We start from the raw sequence: 22,416 nt of genomic DNA, 5'->3' as shown, positions 1-22,416 counted from the left end.
CCGCAGCCTATCCAATTTAATTGGTTCGGGTCGGGTTTGTGGATCCGAAATCCAAACCCGAACCCGAACCCGCATTTAAAAGAGAGAGGGGGGGTGGCTCGGGTTAAACCCGAGCCAACCAATCCCTAAAATTTTTCCTTTTCTCCCTTCTCGCGTCCGACGCGAGGGAGGGAAGGATTGAGAGAGAGAGTGGCCGCCGGTGACTTTGCCGGCGGCGGATCACGACCGGCTCCCTCTCTCTCTCTCTCTCTCTCTCCGTCCTCATGAGGTGGAGGAGGACTCACCGCCGACGGCCGATGCCGAGGCCGGCGTCGATTGGAGCCACGAGGGCTCCTCGGAAGACATCACCGACACTGGCCTGGAGCACGAAGCTTTCAGTGACGATTCGATTGCGACCCGAAGCCGTCGGCAGGCCTAATTTGCCGACGAGGCCGAAATCCACGAATTAGGTATTTCTAATCTATCTCTTTGAATTTAAATTAAACTAGAGGGATAAGAGAGGGCTCACCGGGGAGGAGTATGGTGGTCCCAATTTCCTCCGGCGATACTCTGGCGGTCCGAACCCACAATGTGACTCCGACGGTGAGTAAAAGATAAGAAAACGAAGGAGGAGAAGAAGAAGAGAGAGAAGGGGAGGGGGCTGAGATGGTTAAAACAGAGAGAGTGGGGGATTAGAGTTTTTAATTTATAGATTAGGGATAAAAAAAAAAATCCTAATCTACTCCGATCCGGATTAGGCGTGATTCTGCTCTGCGCCTCGTTGCGTGCCGGAGAGGGAGAGGGGAGGGGCTGCACGTACAGAGCACGTGCACCCTCCTCTCTCAACCCCAATATATATATATATATATATATATTTTTTTTTTTTTTTTTGATTTTGACATATTTTCTGTCATGATTCAGTATTGGACCTTCAAATCAAACTTGTTCTAGCCTTCTAGGGCTTTCCAGATTTTTAGATTATAATGGCTCGGTATGGTTCTTGGTGGATTAATTATTTTGTTGATTTCATGTGTATTCTAACTTTTGTTTATCTATTTTTTTATTTGAGTTTTGAAGCACCCTGGTTGCTCGTCATCTTCCTAGGCCCCCCCCCCGAGCACCTAGGCATTAGATGGCACCTCCTCCGCTTTTCTACTAGCTACAATCTTTTGAAAGATAAAACCTTGATTTTAGAGAACTAATGCTAGATAGAAAGGTCCCATACAATTTAGTACGCTTTCATTTGAAATGGACTCTGTCATTTACAAATTTGTTATTCTATCTGATTCAACTTCTATTACAATCTTCTGCATTAGTACATTTTGGCTTCTTCCTAAATATACGTTCTGTAGGAGCTGCAAGCATCATCTGATAAACACAACTTTCAGAGGAATGGTGAAGCTTTTCGACGCACACATGGACTATCCCCTGGTCAGTGTCTTCTGACATTTCATATTTAAAATCTTAATAATCAAATAATCAAATGACATTTTAGTGGCTGTTTAATTTTCAATCTACTGATATTCATAATTGGCTAGTTATCTCAAGATTTTGGATGCTTAATTTTCCTTGTGAACTGAGAGAAAGCTGACATGTTGGATAATATCAGAACTTGATACCTCCCATGAAAGATCCAAAAAGTGAGTTTCTGTTTAAATTTAATCCAACTGAAAAGAAAAGCATTTTGTTGCTTTAGTAGTTCTGTCTTTGGTTTTAGACATACAGCAATTCAGCTCACCTTTCTTATAGAGGGTAAAAACAAAAACTTGAGAAAATACTAAATAGATCTGTAAAGATTAAAAATAACACAGCTATACAAGGGATGGTATCTATCATTGTTATAAACAGCAGTTCCATTTTGGACCCACTGTAATTTTCATGTGAAACTGAGAGTGAATTCACTTGTAAGTGCTAACTATTGCTAATATGCTTGTATCGAGGTTCTATACTTCTTTTTGATCTTGGTTTAAGGAAAATCTGTATTCAATTATATTATACTGTCCATATATTTTATGAATAACTTTGGAAGTATTCTATCTCTTGTTTGGTATGAAAGTTGAAGTGGATTTTCTGAAGAGAGGATGGATTATGAGAGTATGTAACTTGAACTATTTATTTGGCCATGCAGATATATGATTTTATCTGCTAGATTGGAATTCACAAACAAATGTCTTTATATCCAACCAATACATAAATCCCCTACGTAGCCAGTTCGGTTGAGAACATTTTCTATGATCATACCTGAATCATGTGACCCATGAACAGGCTCCGTAAGATCTGTAGAATTGAATAAGTGATGTGTCATGATATAATTTCTATCTATTCCATTTATTTATTTATTATAGTGTGGAAATGGATTCATTTCCTTTGCATCTTTTGATCTATTGTACTATTGGAGTGAAAGAAGGGATCTAAGGAAGAAAAGTGGCTAGACTATATTAATGACAACTAACAAGTATTTTTTGTATGTAAGAAAATTGGGACATTGAGGAGATAAACACCAACAAAAAATCATGAGACAATCTAATAAGCTTTTGATCATGATCAAATTTGTAAGTCTTCTTGGATATTGAGCATTTATTCTTTGCAATGAATAGTTGTAATTGCAACTCCGGAAATCTTTCTTATACTGAGTTGTTATATGATATGGTTATTGTATGAAATAGGCTTATTTCTGTTAATTTCTCTGATTCTTGCTCGAGTCGAATGATAAAAGTTTGTCATTCGGTTCCTTCAAGGGATGGACCTCCAAAAGAACTCACCTATCCTAATAGCTAAAAAACCTGACTGGAATGATTTTGTATTAAGAGCAAAATTGACTAAAGGGATGGGACATAATTATTATGGATAACTTATGTGGCATAATGATCTTTGTATATTTTTCTAGTAGTAATAGGTACTATTGCATGTACCGTAGGTTTAGTATTCTAGAACCATCAATGATTGCCGAACTGGCGAATCCATTTGCAGCTCCTTTGAAAACATTACCCAGTGTTCTTTCTCATAAGTTATTAGGCGTTCTTTTCATGGTCTCTGTCACGATCCGAAATCGGAATCATGACCGGCCATGCACCTCACTTGAGATACACAAAGCTTTACTAATACTTCCTAAGTGTATAATTGCAAGAATAAATAAACGAAGAATATCTATTTTATTAAATTTAAACTAATTGCAATGAACATAAAATAATATTATTATTTGAGTCTCTAAATAAAAAAAATTAACAATTAATCTAAAACATAAAATCTAAAAGAGCGAAAATGTAAATAGGTAAGTCCTAAGTGGAGGTAAGGTCTCGGTGCATCTCGCTCAGTTGCCACGCTGGCTATTACCTAAGATAAATTATAAAAAAAAATTCATGAGCCAACAACTATAGCTCTGTGAGTGAAATTCACTCGAAAACCAAATAAATTCTAAACATTTTATAGTGTTGATAGAACCCAAACTCAATAATATAAATGACAAATTCCAACAAGCATGCTCGTAAATAATGACAATGATAACAATAGAGAGTCATAACTTGTAGCCTTGCTTAGTTTCAACATATTAATACTTTTTTAATGTTTATAATGTCATTTGTCTCAATGGGTCTATAACCTGTGGATCCACATCAACTAGAAGTCACATCGAGATGATGCTCGGGACTTTTCCTCATAGCTGATCCGATTAGGGTCATCTGATGGTGTCACTATGTGATCAACACAATTCTCTAACCTTGCTAGAGTCACTTAAGAAAGTCACCACAGTGATCTGATATATGACTTTTCTTTGGACTTCCAGATAGACTTAGTCATCACGAAAAGCCACAAGCGATCTATATCGAAACTATTCATTAAGTCATACCAATACTAGTTTTTTTTTTTTTTTTTACCAAAATTTATAATTTGCACAAGGTATGGCGATGCACTGAGTCTAAGATTAAATGCACACAGAAAATATAATAATTAAATTTGCACGTAACAATGAAATAAATAGTTTGCACATAGCAAATTACATGATCTGACAAAGATACGAAGTATAATAAAAATAAATATTTGAGTGAACCCACTCACTTGAGTTTAAGCAAGACAACTGAAATCTTAAATTTTTAGCTCACGTGCTAAAAATCACAACCTTTAATGGATAACTTAGACTAGATGTCATGACCCATAATAGGAATCATGACCGGCCATGCATCTCAATATGCTTGAAATGCACGAAGCCTTATTAATACTCTCTACGTGTACGATGGTAAAATAAATAAATAAAATGAGAATGTGCTTTATTAAATTTTAAAACTAATTATAATAAAGATAAAATAATGTTAATGTTTTTGAGTCTCTAAACTAAATGAATAAAACTTCTAATCTAAAACATAAAATCTAAAAGAGCGGAAAGGTAAATAGGTGAATCCTAAGTGGAGGTGGAGTTCGGGTACATCTTGCTCAGTCGCCCCGCTGATTATTACCTGAAATAGATAAACAAATACAAAAACAATAGAACCCGTGAGCCAACAACTATAGCTCAGTGAGTGGAATCCACTCGAAAACCAAATAAATTTTAAATCATATTAATGCTGAATAAATTAAACTAAAAGTAACAATATCCATAACAATATGCAATAGGCATGCTCTCTAAATAGTAACAATGATAACAATAGAGAGATGTCACAACTTGTAACCTTGCACGTTTTCAACATATTAACATCTTTTGATATTTATACTGTCATATGTCTCAATAGGTTTAAACCCTGTGGATCCACATCAACTAGAAGTCACCTCGAGATGACGCTCGGGACTTTTTTTCATAGCTGATCCGGTTAGGGTCATCAGAGGGTATCACCCTGTGATCAACACATTCTGTCTTTTCCTCTAACCGTTGAGAGAAGTTAGAGTCACCTAGGAAGTTTTCTCATTCTTCCTAGGACTGTTTTCTAATCCCGCCAGAGTCACCTAAGAAAGTCACCGCAGTGATCTAATTTAGGACTTTCCCCTGGACTTCTAGATAGACTTGAGTCACCACGGAAAATCGCAAACGATTTATACCGGGACTGTTCTCTAAGTCGTACCAATACTAGTCTTATTTTTCTCTTTTCACAAATTTTAATATTTGCACGAAGTATGGTGATGCACTGAATATAATAATTGAATGCACATAGAAAATATAACAATTAAATTTTTACACGTACGGATAAAATAAAATAAATAGATTTGCACACAGAAATTGCAACAATTTAATTTTTACACGTAAGGGTGAAATAAGTAAACTACACACAGAAAATTGACATGGTCCGACAGAGATACGAAATACAATAAAATAAACATGTGAGTGATCCCACTCACCTAAGTCTAAGTAAGACAACCGAAATCTCAAATCTCTAGCTCACGTACTAAAATCACCACGGGGGAGTCACATGGTGGTCTCCGCTGGCTCCGACGACGCTCCGGCAGGTAGATTCCACGGCGTGACTCCGTCGGTGAAGGAGGAAGAAAAGAGAGAGGAGAGGGCTTAGATAATTAAGCAGAGAGAGAGAAGAGATTAGAGTTTAATTTATAGATTAGAAGAGAAATCTAGACCTAATCCGATCCGGATTAGGCGTGATTTCTCTCTGCGCCTCGATGCGTGCTGGAGAGGGAGAGGGGAGGGGCTGCACGTGCAGAGCACGTGCACCCTTCTCTCTCAACCCCTATTATTTTTTATTTTTATTTTTATTTTTATTATTATTTTGAATCTGACAAAATCCCCTTTTTTCCGCGCTTCGTTGCGTGCCGGAGAGGGAGAGGGGAGGGGCTGCACCTGCAGAGCACGTGCACCCTCTTCTCTCAACCCCCAAATAATTTTTTTTTCCTAGTTCTGACACTAGAAGTCACCTCGAGATGATGCTCGAGACTTTTCCTCATAGCTTATTCGGTTAGGGTCATCTGATAGTGTCACTATGTGATCAACATACCTTGTCTTTTCTAATAACTGTTGATAGAGGTTAGAGTTACCTAAAAAATTTCTCATTCATTCTGAGATTATTCTCTAACCCCGTTAGAGTCACCTAAGAAAGTTACCGCAGTAATCTGATATATGACTTTCCCCTAGATTTTCAGATAGACTTGAGTTATCATGAAAAACTGCAAACGATTTATACTGAAACTGTTCTCTAAATCGTACCAATACTAGTTTCATTTTGCTTTTCACCAAAATTTAATATTTGCACAAGGTATGGCGATGCACTGAGTGTAATGATTAAACACACACAGAAAATGTAATAATTAAATTTGCACGTAAGAATGAAATAAATAAATTTTATACACAGTAAATTATATGGTCTGACAAAGGTATGAAGTATAATAAAAATAAATATGTGAGTGAACCCACTCACCTAAGTCTAGTCAAAATAATTGAATCTTAAATCTCTAGCTCACATGCTAAAGATCACCACCTTTAATAATAAATAATAAGAAAATATTTAAAATAAATAATTTTTGAAAAAATTCTACAATTTAACTCAAAAATTAATAATTCGGGCCAAAACAAGCCCAATCGGTTCGGCGGGGCTGTAGTTGGCTCGAAGCTCACCCAACCAAATACTTAAATGGAAAGGCCCAATCCAATTAAGTTAATGGATCCAGTTCGGGTCCCTTGGATTCGGATCCAACCCGACCCGAATCCAAAACTTAAAGGGAGAAGGTTAGACTTGGGTTGCTTGAGTCTGCCTTCTCCAATTCAAAGGGGAATCGAAGGGAGAGAGAGAGAGAGAGAGAGAGAGAGAGAGAGAGAGAGATTGGCGGTCACCGTCGACGATGGTCCATCATCCACCTCAAGCTTCTCGACGTTCTCATGATGCCGCCGGTCTCACGAGGTGGAGAAGCCACATACAGTAATTGACTCCATGGCTGACGGTGACCGGAGCCACGAGGGCTCCAAAGGTGAACGCCCATGGCATGAGGCCAACGGCAAGAGGCTTCCAATGATGGAGCGGTAGCGACTTTGACGCATGACTCGCCACGAAGCCAAAATCTCACGAATTAGGTATTTCTATTTTAGCTAATTAAACTGAAATTAAAATTAAGGGGTGGGAGAGAGCTTACCAAGGAGTCACGTGGTGGTCTCCAATGGCTCCAAAAGGCTGATTCCACGGCGTGACTTCGATGATGAGAAAGAAGAAAACAAAGGAGAAGAAGAAGAAAAGGGAAAAGGAGGCTGGGGGTGGTTTAAGGAGAGAGAGAGAGAATTAGGGTTTAATTTATAGATTAAAAATTCAAATCTAATTTGATTTGGATTCTGCGAGATCTCCGCTGCTCCTCGTCGCGTGTCGGAGAGGGAGAGGGGAGGGGGTTGCATGCACAACGCACGTGTACCCTCTTCTCTCAAATTCTTTTTTTTCCGGTTCTCACAGTTGAGGCTTTTATTGCAACTCTAACCAACTAATATAAGCATCTGGATTTCTTTTTTACTTTAGTCTTTGTTCATCAAAGAAGTTATAAGAATCCAGCAACTAAGATTTTTGAGAGGAGTCATTTACTTTTGATAGGGGAACAAGGAACTCACATTAGATAAAATACTTTATTAGGATTGGGGACTTATATCGACATGGTAGGATGTTGATCAATGCTTACTCTTTAGATAGAAGTGGTCATCTCCATGTCTTGGATCTTTACGCATTAGGAATTATTGAGCTTCCTTTTTCTCACTTACCTTATTAGATGATGCCATTGATAGGATATGGGCTCTCTATTTATAGGTAAGGGAGGGGCTAGATCCCTTTAACCATGGATAGAAGGATGGGCCAATCTCGATCAAAACCGATTGGGCTGGATTGATCGGTTCGGATCGACCGGGTCAGATCCATAATAGATTTAACCCAAATCCAATTTGGGGATATAAATAATTGATGTCTCTAGTCCACCATAGTCTTCTTCCTCTTTTATTCTCTCTTTCTCTACCACCATAGTCATTATTTCTCTGATGCAGTAATCTAGCTACAACGAACCCCGACATTGCAAATCCAACTCAGGTGAACTCTGGCAATTTCGGATATGTGATTTTTTTATTTTGTTTTTCGTTCTCTCTCAGATCCAGCAGTTTTTTCGTATCTTCCACTCTTTTTTTTTCTTCTTCACTGCAGCAGCTTGTTTAGGTTTTTTCTTCTTTGGTTTTCTTCCTCTCTCTTCTTCACTGCATAATAACTTTTTTTTCTTTTTTTTTTCTTCCTATCTCTCTCACTTTTTCTTCTTTATTGCACAACAGTTTTTTTTTTTTTCATTTTGTTTTTCTTCCACACACACACACTCTCTCTTCTTCTTCTTCTTCTTGACTGCACAACAGCTTTTTTTTCCTTTTCGTTTTCTTCCATTCTCTTTTCTTCTTCAGTGGTCAATCAAGTCGGTAATCTGGCTTCTCTAATGCAAACAGCACTCTCTCCTTTTCTTTCTTATTACTTCTCTTGGCTTGTCTTGGTCAGAATAGACTTCTCCTAAAGATAAACAGGGGCACACATCTAATTATTTTTCTCTTCAATTTTCGAGGGAAAGCAAGACGGTGTGTAGTGAATCAAACTGACCGATGGGTTTTGTTTGGGCAGGATACCCCTCTATCCATCTTTAAAAGACATAGCCTTCTTATCTTCTTCACTGCACAAAACTGACTCTTTGGTTCACTATAAAGATCAAACACTTGTTGGGCTCACAAAAAGAAATGAGTAATAAATCTTGCTATAGATGATTGAGCAAAGTGATTCTGAAGTACCAAATAAAAGCCTTATGCAAGGAGTATACTTATGAACAAGAGGCATGGTTCACCTAATTATGGCTAGATTTTATCATTCTTGATGTTATTCCGGCCTCTGCTAGGTTTAAAATTCACTAAGCAAACTTAGAGTTTTAACAAATGGAATAATTTCTCAGACTTAGTTAGGCAAAAGGTGGGAAAGCAAACCATGTGATGTGTAACATATTCTCAAAAACAAGGAGAAGATTTAGATGCCAAGTTTAATAGATAGAAAACCATTTCTTGTCCTGAAATCTAGATTTGGGAATTATAATAGATGAATATTTCAAGAAACGATCCTTGTTAGCTTCGGTATTGAAGGAGAGGTCTGAACCCTAAATGAGTGATATTCCTCATCACATGAGGAGATCAAAAAATGATGTATCATAATTGTATCCAGACATCACAAGGAAGTCATTTTGTCTTCACTTTGGGTTACTTGTTTCCTGTATATTTTCCTAGTTGAGTCACCTATTTGTCAAATCATATGATTCATCATTTCTGTTTCTTTGGTGAATCTTTATAACTTAATAGCTCAATTCTGTAGAAATAATTTTATGAAGAGATAAATAGGTGATTCAACTAGGAAGATATACAGGAAACAAGTAACCCAAAGTGAAGACAAAATGACTTCCTTGTGATGTCTGGACTCTGGATACAATTATGATTCATCATTTCTGTTTCTTTGGTGAATCTTTATAACTTAGTAGCTCAATTCTGTAGAAATAATTTTATCAAGAGATCTTTGCAGTTAACTAATGCAGTAATGCTCATTTATTTCTGACAGGAGCTACGATTGTTACCCTACTACCTGGAAGCAGGTTACAAGAGGTCACTCGTATGCTTCCAATCTTCTTGCGCACAGTGGAACAACTAGAAGATTTATTTGTGGAATTGTCAGTTGTTATTCCTGTTGCACCTAATCACCATGTGGAATCTTTTATTGGCAAAGCAATTCAATCATGGCCACGTTCTGCCGTCATAATACCTGGGGAATCGCTGGATAAAAAATATGCTGCATTCAGTGTATACTCCCTATTCTTCTTCAATTTGTGCTAGTTATTGAGCTATTGTTATATTTTCACTAAGATCACGTTTCAGATTATTAGATTTCTAGAATTTCTGCAGACACTTTAGTTTTTATGGTTTGTCTTTTATCTTGCTTCTCTCAACTTAAAAGATGAATACTCAGAAATCATCTCCTATTGTCTACCTGCATTACATAAAAGAATATTAGTCCAATACAAATTCCCATACTAATTAGAAGCTTTAATTCCACCTATTATGTCAAATTTTGTTTAATAGGAACTGGGTTATGCAAGAATACACCATAAGTTAAATAAGACATCTTACGCATCAGCATATCTATACTTTGAATTTAAATTCTTATGTTTATGAATTTAGATAAGTATGCAACATAATGATTTGATTGCCATTTTTTTTTCCTTAATTTGTAGTCCCTATAACTTCTTTATTTCTTTGTCATTGTCAAGCTTGCTTGATAGTAAATTAAGAAATGCTAATGTGTACAAATAATTATAATAAAGCTTGATATTATCAGTTCTTTTGAGGTTCCTGATTTCCTTGCATATAAAAGTCACTTCATGTTGTGCTGTCCTACCATTTTTAGGGCATTCTGCTACCAGGTGACATCAGAACGCCCTATGTAGATTCTTACTTACATGATAACCACTTAAATGTGGTGGTGAATACTTACAAACTTGCTTTCTTTCACCCAAAAACAAAAGATTTCGATAGTTTAAGTGATTTGGTGGTTTAGAGTCTGATTACAGGATATTCAGAATAAACATTGAAAATAACAATAAAATGGAAAAAATGAGAGAAATACTATAAAATATTAAGATAATGAAAATATCTTTCAACATCCTTAATAGTGTCATTTGTTGCCTCTGCTAACAGAGGTGGTAGTAAGAGAAGCTCTAATTTTCACTGTCATTTTCATCCGTAAGGGCTGTTGTCAGCAAGGATTTTAGTATTGGGTGGGAAAGTTCATGAGAAATAGGTTCTAGTACAAGAACCTATTTTATTGTTGTGTGCCACTGAAACATTAAGTTTTGTTTTGGCACATATTGATATCACAAGGCATGGGTCTGTGCCTCTCAAAAGGTCAGTCCCCGGTGGCAAAAATTTGCTGGTTAAAAGAAAGGTCATACCAGGCAGGCGCCTGACCACATAGGATGTGCACCCTGAATAAAATTCCATGGTTGCACTTTGCTGAAGATGCATCAATCTATGTAAACACTTCATTAGAAAATATGATCCAGAAATATTATTTACAATAACACCAAAATTGGTATATATATTAAACTAGTAGTTTTGACATACAACATGATAGGTTACGGAATGATTTCTTCAAGATCTGAATTTATTACAGAAAACAGTCCACGCAACCGAGATAAAATATTCACCAAATATTATTTTGTAGTCAGAAAATTACGAAACCAAGTGGAATCGATCCGTAACTTCCTAATCTACGTTTTTCGTATTTATGCCCTTCGCAGATTTGAACTGCAACTGGGACGAAAACATGATATAGTGCAGATGATGGTGGTGGTGACGAGTGGAGTGGATGCTAAGGTTATGAATAATAACGGAGACGAGGGTGGATGGTTGATGTATTTAAGGGATAAAGACAACGGGGAAAAAGTGGTCGAGATTCTAAGGAAGAGGGAGAACTCGACAGAAGAGGGAGACTAGAAGTTAGGAGAGACCTTACCAACGGTAGAGGTGGCTGGTTGGTGAGAAGGAAGAGGGAGATTAGGCTAGAGAGGCTAGAGAGAGGATAGAGGAGGCAAGAAACCAATATTCATTAAGCATAATGATTTTGGCTACCATCCACACCTTTATAGAGGTTAGCCAACAAGCCAAAATAATAATTGTTAACCCTAATTCTAGTGAACTCCTGTCGATCCCGTTCAAACGCACAAAATGCGTTCTCTGTCGATGCGAACCTGATGTAGACGTTCGAACGCGGTGTTCGAACGCGCCCGACGGTGTTCGAATGCGCATTTCGCATTCTCTGTTTTTGCGAACTTGATGCAGGAGTTCGAACATGCCCCTTTCCGCATTCAAACATAACCTACAGAAAATTTATTTTAATAAAAATAAATAACTAATGCAATAAGAACAGGCTCTAACTAGGTGTATCACAACATCTATCGCATGGGTCTAATAGCTACCCTAAAGAAGGTAGGATATAAAATATGATAACTAGTAGTATGCTACCAAAATAATATTGTGAAAGCCTCACTTAGTCCTCACACTTCATAAAATTCATCTAAAATGAGGGAAACAAAATATCGAGCCCATATTGTAATAACCTGATCTCGCCACGTGCCTCCCACTAGGGTTCGTGAGCGTCACAGTCGCGTGTGATTAGGTGCCCAACAACATACCATTAAAAATGAAGAGACCCAAAAATAAAACAAAAACAGAAAGGGGCTTACAGGCCACATCAAATCTATCCAAATACAACCGAAATGGTAGAGGCTCTTACTAGAGCACATGTTAAAAGTAAGATACAATAGGGGAACAATATAAACCCCTTATACAAATAGTATAAAAAGAGCATAAAAGGAAAAGGGCCTATCGCCCTAAATGGTAAACTGTTGTCAAGCATCTCGCTAGGGTGTCAATCAATCTACATTATACATTAACTTGGAATGAGCCTAACATTTCACAAGTGACACTTATCACTAGTCAAGTATCATGGATAATATTACATCTAGCATGGAAAATGCATTCACAATTATGCAACTGATCATCATGATGTAAAATGAAACATGCATATCATGTATTTGGTTATCATGATCTGACTAGACTCCCGCTAACCCTATCCACCACTTACGTGTGGCATGCCTTCTAGATGGGCCCTCGACCACCAACGCCATGCCTATCAATCATAAAGGCCCCTAAGGGAGGGTAAATCGGTAGACCTGTTTGTCATCTAGCGAACAACATGACCGATTATTCGCCATCATAGACTAGGGATCCTAGTCATTAGCCCATCACATAAGTTAGTATCGCATATTGATACGACCATCTGAGCCCTCGGCTTCACATTATCGCACCACTATGTAGAAACTCATAAGTCGTTGCTCATGGACACTCTTACTATATATCATTGGGTACTGCTAGGTCTATATCATCCTATCATTCTCTCTCTAACTTAAATACTCTAAAGGATTGACTCTTGTCAATTGATAGTAAACTATCCATTGTTCGGCAAAATGGCTACCTGTTTATCTTAAATCCGTAGACTAAGACCTTAGGCGTGGGTCGTACTATATAATAATATAAATATCCCCTACCTCTATCCTTGGCTAGGGAGGTGTCGGTTGTTATCGAGATGTAGATGTCATTCAATTTATGATTGTGCTTATATGCTAGTGGCAGAATAAGGTAAAACATGACTAGCAAAATGGAATAGTAGGGGGACAATCATATCTAAGCATACTGATGAATACACAACAATCAAACTTATAGCAGTTGTGTCAGACAGTATGTTAAACAAACTAGTGTCATTATAGTAAACAGACTATCATGTCATAGATGGTTATATTAAATTATAACACATCACATCAAGTGATAATATCAAGAGTTGATAGGCCTCCACCCTTCTTTTTCTTTGGTGTGTTAACACATCCCAAATTAGTAAATAGTACTGTTTTTAAAATTAAATACATAATAGAAACTACACTAGAGTAAGCAAATGACCAGTATTCAAATTTGAAGCGTTGAAGCATAAATGTAGAATCAAATCCATTATAGCATACAAGATAAATCATTATAAACTTAGAAGTTAGAACACAATTAAATGTTAAGATATGTTAAGTTAGGTAACCATGATCAATGTTAACCAATGAAGCACGGACACGAACACGACACCATAAGGATACAATGACATGGCAAATTTTGAAAATATAGGACATGGACACAACACAGGATACGGTGAAATAAATAAATAAATAAATATTATTGATACATCTAAAGTAAAAGTTTGCAATCTAATAGTGTTAAATACACATATCAAGCTATAACAACTAAAAAGTATCATTCAAAGAATTTAGAAGTATATATCAAGCTATAAGAACTAAGAAGTATAGATCAAGCTATAAGAACTAATAAATATACATCAAGCAATAAGAACTAATTTAGAGATAAAGGACAAATTGAAAGACAATCAAAGTATACAAAATTCTAAAAAGACATCGAATGAATTTATCAATACAAGCCCCAAAAGTGCAAAACATCTCTAAGTAACTGAGTTCCACATAAGTTTAAAAATTAACAATTATTACAAAATAAAAAGACAACATAAGGTAGATCATTCATCTTCAGCTGGTGGTAGATTCTCATTGCCCTCATCAATAAACATTATAGTCTCCAAATCTGGTTCATCAATTGAGAGATCAACAAACTCTAATATTCTTGCACCATTAAAGGAATTATAAGAATCTCCTCCGATATCCCACATCTTGGTCTCCTCTCTCAAATAATTTAGAGATCTCCTTAATAGAAAGCAAAGATTAGTATGCACATATACTAAATCTTCAGCTCTCTGTGGAGTTATCTTGTTCCTTTTCAATGAATGGATGAAAAAATAGGTGCTCAAATTTCTCTTGCAACTTGAAGAAGAGCAAGGTTGCCCAGGTAACCTAAGTGCTAAATTTTGAAGAATAGGAGTAGAAGCATCATGTGCAATCCACCATATGTTTGGATCAAAATCATTTCTATCTGCCACTGAATCATAATTAGTAAAACTCTTGGTTGATGTGGAGAAACTAGTATACTCTTGGTATACCATTCCTCGTTCTCCTGCATTGGAAAATAACCTTTTTAAGGATTTATTTTTTTCATATTAGAAATTTCTAAATCCTTATACGGTGGTACACGATTTGGATCCTCTTAAATCCATGATGAGTTGTAATACCTATTAGCATAATTATCTAATTAGTAAACAATACATAGCAATGAAAGAAACAATAAAACATTTAATCATAAGAAAGAGGATTATAGAAATTAAGTTAACGTTGGATCACGATTTGGATCCTCTTAAATCCATGATGAGCTGTAATACCTATTAGCATAATTATCTAATTAGTAAACAATACATAGCAATGAAAGAAACAATAAAATATTTAATCATAAGAAAGAGGATTATAGAAATTAAGTTAACGTTGGATTCAAAGAATGTGCTAAGCAATGTAATGGTATATTGCTTTTATCAATCCACTAGGATCTTGTGCACCACTGAATAAAAAATAGATTCCTTGTCTTCTTTCTTGTTTTCATGCATAAATATGACTGTCTTCATCTTTTTAATCACATATCCCACATTTCATATATCAAATGCAAGTATGGTTTATTTGTGTCTGCAACCCGTAACATACTAGATATAGGCTCTGTGAAAGCAAGTATATATTCACTTTTATCACACCAAAGGTCATCGAGGACTTTATCTTCATCAAATTGTGCTTTGCCAATATCATCTATCCTGTAAGAACTCTATTCATCATTAATTACTATTGATTGAAGACTAGGGGTGAAAACGGATCGGATACGGATCGGATAGTGGTCAACCCATATTCTGATCCGTATTTTTAGTTCGGATACGGATTCGGATACGGATATTAGACGGATAGCAAAATTTAAAACCATATCCTAACTAAATGGATACGGATAATTTTCGGATAAAGGATCGAATCTTAAACGGATATTAATTGAATTTAAAATAATTATAATATTTTATTTAGATATAATTAATACAAAATTATTAAGAGTTTTACAACAAATAATTTTTTTGTATGTCAAATATATAAAATTATAGAAATTAATCTCTATAAATAATATATAACATATTATTAGTAACAGTATTAATATTTACTATTTAAATAAGCAAACTAAAAACTGTAAATCATTTAAAAAAATATGCAGGTAAACGGATATCCGATATCCGTATCCGAATCCGAAAAATATATTCGACCTGTATCCGAATCCATATCCGAATTTTTTTCAAAGATTCTATCCGTATCTGAATCCGTATTTGAATCAAATAGAAATTTTTTATCTGAATCCGATCTGAGTCGAGTTGGATAGCGGGTTGGGTCGGAGTTAATCCAACCCATTTTTACCCCTATTGAAGACCCTTCTTGATTTTTCTGAATCTTTTCAACATTATAATCATCGAAGCAAAGCTCGTCTCCGCAATAGCAAGCAATTTTAAAGATAGCCAACCTCATTGAATGTTGTATAATAAAAATTTTTATGCAAATTACATTCCTTGCAATTACTAAAATCCAACTACGTATTAAACACACAATCTCATTTGTCTCAGTGTTTTTCGCTGCACATATATCCTTCAAAGCTAGTTTCAGAGTATGAGCTACACATGGAGTCCAAAAAATGCGAGAAAATCTTGCTTCAAGAAGCATCCTTACTTCCTTACAGATAGGTGCATTATTCGTAATCACTTTACTACATTATGAGTCCCAACCTTTTCAATGATTTTAATCATCAAATTAGAGATAAAATTTTTTTCATTATATTCTCCATAATTTACAGCCCTTAAAAATATAGAGCCACTCTCATTTATTGCTAAAAAATTTATAAGCGATCTCTTCTGTGCATCAGTCCAACCATTACATACAATACTCACCCCTTTCTCCCCTCATGTGCTTCTAGTAGGGTTTAACAACATTTCAATATTTGCTTTCTCTTGTTAAAGTAGTGTAATTCTCAACATATTATAGCCAGGGAGCACAAATTCAGAAATATTATTATTTGCTATAAATTGAAAGGCTCGGGTTCTTTGCCAGATGAAAAGGCAACCCAGTTGAATAAAACAGTTTTGCAATCTCGTAATATTATTAATTGCGAGCGCTAGAATTAAATTGTTACAAACTAGATCTGGAATGATCTGGACGTAAGAAAATTATGAAAATTTATATGGAGGTAACCTTGGAAATTCGGGTTCTAGTGGATCTAGTTACATGAGAATCTGATGTTTGGATGAAAAGATATTAATAAAATAGTAGAACAAGGCCAAATATGGCAGAACGGTAATTAATCGACGTTGCGGCGGTTGTTGGAAGGTGGAGAACAGCCAAGGGTGGTGGTGGACAACCGTAAGGTAGGGTGGCTGTTGTTGGAGGAAGGGTTTGGAAGATCGTAATGCTTCTATAGCTATGATCTACTCCTAGAAAGATAGAAGCAATCTAACGGCTATAGTAAAAGATAAGGATGAAAATATTAATTTGGCTAAACTCAGATTTATTTGATGATAATTATCGGCACATGTCACTTATATTTATAAGAATAAAAATTCCTAGCGAATCAGATCCACACGAGGATTATCCGATTTATTTGAAATTCAAAACAATGAGATAAAACTAACTAACTTGACTCAATTTGACTCAACTCATGTGGTCGGATCGCAATATAAATGACTTCTCAATAGATGTCATTTCTGTTGCTATTATTTTTCTTGATGCCCCTCCCATATCAAAACCTACACGTGAGAGAAGAGAGAGAGATAACCTCGCTTCCCGGTCTTAAAGAAGCACAGCCAGTGTCGCAGTCGTTAGTTGTTCGCTATGCTCGGTTGCTCATCGTCGCCACACTGTCGCCTTCGACTGAGACGGATTTGGGCTAAGAGAGATTTAGGGGTTTAAGGTTGAGGGGTTTTCGTTCGGGGTGGGTGGGGTAGGAGGGCTTGGAGAGTTAGTTTTGAGTTTGTGTTAACAAAAATTAACCCAACCTCGACCCATTAAGAGTAGGATTTTCCATTTTTCCTACAGCCATGTCTCGCCCGTATCCTAGCAATGTCCCGCACGATTCCTGTTAAATAACCTCAAATAATCACGTTGAAGTCTATCCAACATATAATTCTTAGATAAACTTTCAAACGGTTAAACTAATGAAATCAACACATATAGGTTATAAATCCAAACTCCAAACAAATAACTTATAACTTAGAATCTTGTTTTATCACAAATTAAACTTTAGAACAAGTCAACAAACTAATTTGAGAATCTTTTGTACGAACAAGAATGCATAGTAATAATACATATGTGAAAAGTTCAAAATGATCATAACAAGTTCACATCTTATAGCTAGAGTATCATGTTCATCAATCATTGCATAAGGAATAATTCAATTCTACTCACACATATTGTATACTTTGTAGCACAAAATATTTTACTTTTGTGGTAGGAAAACCAATTCTCATAATGCCATAATATGTTTCTCAAACAGTTTAATTACATAAGTAGGAAAACTGAAACGAGTGGGAACGGGTTGGATCCGACTCAGGGGACATCAATGATTGATGGCCCCTCCCCCACCTGCCTTTTTTTCTCCCTTTCCTCTCTTTTCTTTCTTTCTCTCTCAACCAGCGACCGAATAGAACTCTGACGACCACAACCTCCGACAACGTTCTCCGACGACCTCGGGTGAGTTTTTTTTTTTTCAGTTTCTAATTCCTCTCATTCCCTCTCTCTTTCTCCTCAGTCGAAGAAAGAAAGGGGGGGGGGTAGGATTGGTTCCCACTCATTTCGGTCAGGATCGACTGAAATAGTCTAGCCGATACCCCAACCCGTTGGTTTCGGCCAGGATCAATTGAAACTGGGAACCTTGCCTCTATTACCTAGAAACCCAAAACCCTTTTCGCATATTTCCTTTATTTTTTTTTGTTTCAAAGATGTAAAAAGTTAAGTTTCGAATCCTTGATTAGGGGTTTTTTATTTTCTATTTGGATGTAATAATGAGTTGCCAATCTCATCGTCAATTTATCTTGTAGTGATATTGGGAACTAAGGAGTGTGTGCCTTTATTTATTTTTAATTTTGATCACTATGAAATTTGTTAGAATCCTATTTTTTTGGATAGCAAATTTATTGTTGAACAGGGAAGAAAAGAAAGAGAGATGATGAGTAAAAAATTAAAAACTATGTTGGAGAGGGAGAGAGGTGGTAGTCGGTGAGGGTGAGGGTGAGGGTGAGGGTGAGGGTGAGGGTGAGGGAGAGTTTTTTTAAGGGAGAGTTTTAATAATAAGAGAGAAGGTGAGTGGGAGAGAGAGTTAGTGGGGAGAGAATTTGATAAGAGAGAGAGTTAGTGGGAAAGAGTTTGATAAGAGAGAGTTAGAGTTAGTAAGAGAGTTTGATAATAGAGAGTTAGTGAGAGAGAGGGTAAGATTTTTTTTTTATTTGTGAGGGAGAGGGAGAGAGTGAGTGCTAGAAAGGGGGAGAGATAGAGATTGAAAAAATAGTATTTATTTTTTAGTTTGACTTTATATATGTATAATTTATATTTATATCTTATTATTATTTTTTCTAAAAAATTTATAATCTTTTTGTATTTTACAAATTATTTTAGAATACAGGCTGATACCGTCGATACAATCGATACCTCCAATACAGTCGATATATATTGTTTTTTCAGACGGCTGATCCCAATCCCGATTTTGATATTTGGAACTTTATAAACAACTATAATGTTAGGCATTTTTTGAAAATTTTCCTATTTTGCTGACTAGGACTCAATACAGCTCTGTTGCTCAGTTTGTCCACCTGCGTCTTCTAATAGTTAGCTTCATGCGTCCATCAGTTATTTTATGGAAAGTAAAGATTTCACATGATTAATTCCCTTCCATTTTCCAGGAAATGCAACTGATTCAGTAGATCACTTTCATTACTGTCTTAATCCAGAATTCGGCAGATATGGTGGTTGTATGTTAATTTAGGCTTGTATTTGCATGGGAAAGTTGATGCTTGTTTTCTTGTTTGGTTGCAGGCTAGTAGAGCTGCATTATGTACTTCTGGTTCTGCTGTTATGGAACTGATGCTAGCAGGGCTGCCCAGTGTGGTTGCATATCGTGCTCATTTCTTCACAGAATTTCTAATCCACATCAGGAGAAAGATAAATTATATTTCCCTTCCTAACATACTACTGAATTCAGCTGTTATACCGGAAGTCCTTTTTAAGAGTTGCACATCTGACAATCTAGCCCGAGAGCTTAGGTTAGCCTCTTTCTAACATTATTATCCAGAAATTTGTCCTTTGATGCAATATTTTTCTTCTGTCTTTCAGGAATAGATGTTAGGTCTGGTTTGCCGCATTGCAGCTTTAGTAACTAACAGAATGACATGAAGAACCAACTTGTTTTTATTGTTAAATATGTTGAAAGATCAACCCTTCACTGATTGGTATATTATCCCTCTAGCTTACTTGAAATATCCACCACCGAACACACATGTTCCTCACGCAGATAGAACCCATGTGGTACTTACGTGATAAGTTGGTCAAATATCTCCACATTGTATCCATAATAATAAGCCAAAATTAACCAAAATTAATCCAATCAAGTTGCAGCGGATAGGGCAAGGGAAATGTAGAGGCAAGCTTTTGGATAGGGCAAGTGGACTTGCTGCAGCAGATGATGAGTCATTAAGCAAGAGCATTCTTGATGATGACTGTCAATAGCTGTGCAAAACATATGGGATCCGGGTCAGATGGTTCAGTTGATTAGTCACTTCCCTTGTACCATGATCCTCAATGCAACATGAAGTAAGAAGTTGGAAGAGAAAGCCCTGCATCCCAAAATAAAAGCAAAATTTGTTGCTTGCTTCTCTGTATTCAGTATTCAGCTCTTAGTTGGCCCAATAATTCCCTTCAAGCATGAGACAGCCTCAAAGAGGACCCGTGTAGTTTGCAAATAACCCGACTATGGAGGTATACCCCGAAAGGATCGCAGTATTATCTGCATAGAGCATACAGGGATTAAATTCAAGAATTTTCAACCAGTTGTGACATGGATGGACTAGAACAAACTTACATTTTCTTGTAGTTGGTTATTTCTTTTTTCAATAGAAGTTGCAAAGGTACTAATCTTGTTCAAGCAGTTCCAGTTGTTTTTTGGCATATGAATCCAGTAATATGTTTTCTACTGTTGGCAATGCACTTAGTTTTGGCAGTATGGCAGTTACAGAGTTTTTAGGAATTTTGCTATTATACTAGGTAGGAGCTCTTTCTAAACTTTTGGTTTCATATTGAGTAAAGATGTCCACTTGGTCATCAGAAAGGAATCATCATTTTCCTTTCTTTTTGTTTAGGTATAATTAAATGATTGTTCATTTATTTAACAAGGTCACAATTTGGGACCTGTTAAAGAGTCTGGGAAATGCCAATTTATTCCATTTTGTCTGTATAAACCCAGTTTTCTTCATTCTACTGTCCCGTTTTTGTCAATGTTTTATCAATATGATCAGATCTGTAGTTCTACCAAGTGTTGATCTCCTTATCTATCTTCAACTTATGTCTGTCGGGGATGCCTTAAACACCATACTGTATGTCATCTAATCTATCCTTGGGCTTGACCACTGGGCTTAGATAAAGGCATATAGTTAGAGACGCAATGAGCATTTAACATGAGTAATTCTTCTTCATAGGTTTATTTTGATCACTTCAATTTTATTTGTATGTCATATAAAGATTTATCCATCTTCCCTTCCATATCAGTGTTTCTCAATGATTATTAAAAATCCACTCATTTGTTGTCATGCAGAGAAGTATTGTTTAACAACGGGGTTCGGCAACTGCAGGCTTCAGCAAAAGAAAAAGTCCTTCAAATACTTTATCATCCCATCAAGAAACAAAGAAACTCAGATCTTGAGAAGTTTGGATTTTCACCAAATATACGCTGCCCTAGTATGGTTGCTGCATCTACAGTGCTTTATGCAGGAAAAGGAAAAGATTAGAGTTAATTTCGACTTCTCGCTGGTCAGAGAACAGTTGAATCATATGCTGTACCTTCATATAATCATGTAATATTGTCTTCAGCTGTAAATATGTGAAAACTTGAAGCATTGGAACCAAAGGCATATTAAGACAATGGTTACGTTGGCATAGCTTATCCATGATTAACACAAGGTGGATGCCAAGATGAGTCCATGGCATTAGTATTAATGAGATGCAGTTTTCCTGGCCTTTATATCCTTACACTGTTCATTTATATGTCGTTTACAGTCGTATAGTCTTATTTTAGCAAGTTTTTGATCGAATTAAGTCTCCCAGTTTGTTTATTTATTTATTGCCCGTCTAAATCAGTTGCAAGCTTAAATATGAGACTAGGTGAATTTTTCTAGTTAGGACCCACCCACCTCAACAAAATCACTGATTAGATCAGTGACTTAGCATTTTCATTCAGCATTTTATGATGAAATTGGTTTCCTGTGTTTTGTGACTTATAGTCAGTCGTTGATTCCATAAGTAAGTGAATATTTTAAAGTTGATATTAATCGATAAGAAGTAATAATTATATTTAATATGATATAAAGTTGATATTAAAATATTAAAGAATAATAAAATTGTTTTGAGAATTGGTTATGTTGTAAATCAAATGATAAAAATATCTTTGAATATATGTTAAAAGTAGTAATACTAAATACTATTTTATTCTATTGCGGACTTAATGAATTTTCATAAACTGCATTATACTTTATTTAACGTATATTTTCCTACATTGTATAACACCCGTTTGAATTCATGTTTGCATACTTATAAATCCATATTGCATAGTATAAATCTACACTACATAGAATAAGTTTGCACAACATACTGTATGCCCAAACTAGTTATTCAAAAATTTATGTGAGCATAGTTATAAATCTGGACTACATAAAA

The 22,416-nt window shown here is 36.0% G+C and overlaps 1 protein-coding gene across 2 annotated transcripts in view; it reads left to right on the top strand.

The window, feature by feature from the left end:
* The window catches only part of LOC140760609 (probable lipid-A-disaccharide synthase, mitochondrial), a 41,873-nt gene extending 20,121 nt beyond the window's left edge, over positions 1–21,752 (top strand). For both annotated transcript variants that reach the window (XM_073097636.1, XM_073097635.1), the window contains exons 5-8: positions 1,332–1,410; positions 9,504–9,742; positions 19,528–19,754; positions 21,299–21,752. In XM_073097636.1, coding sequence (XP_072953737.1) covers positions 1,332–1,410; positions 9,504–9,742; positions 19,528–19,754; positions 21,299–21,491 — 738 coding nt within the window. In that variant the 3' untranslated portion in view covers positions 21,492–21,752. The remainder of the gene's footprint in view (positions 1–1,331; positions 1,411–9,503; positions 9,743–19,527; positions 19,755–21,298) is intronic.
* Positions 21,753–22,416: the final 664 nt, after the last annotated feature.

This window comes from Typha angustifolia, chromosome 5, assembly GCF_048772165.1.
Source record: "Typha angustifolia cultivar Huaian chromosome 5, ASM4877216v1, whole genome shotgun sequence".
Taxonomy (NCBI): domain Eukaryota; kingdom Viridiplantae; phylum Streptophyta; class Magnoliopsida; order Poales; family Typhaceae; genus Typha; species Typha angustifolia.
This window is presented reverse-complemented; position numbering and strand designations above follow the sequence as displayed.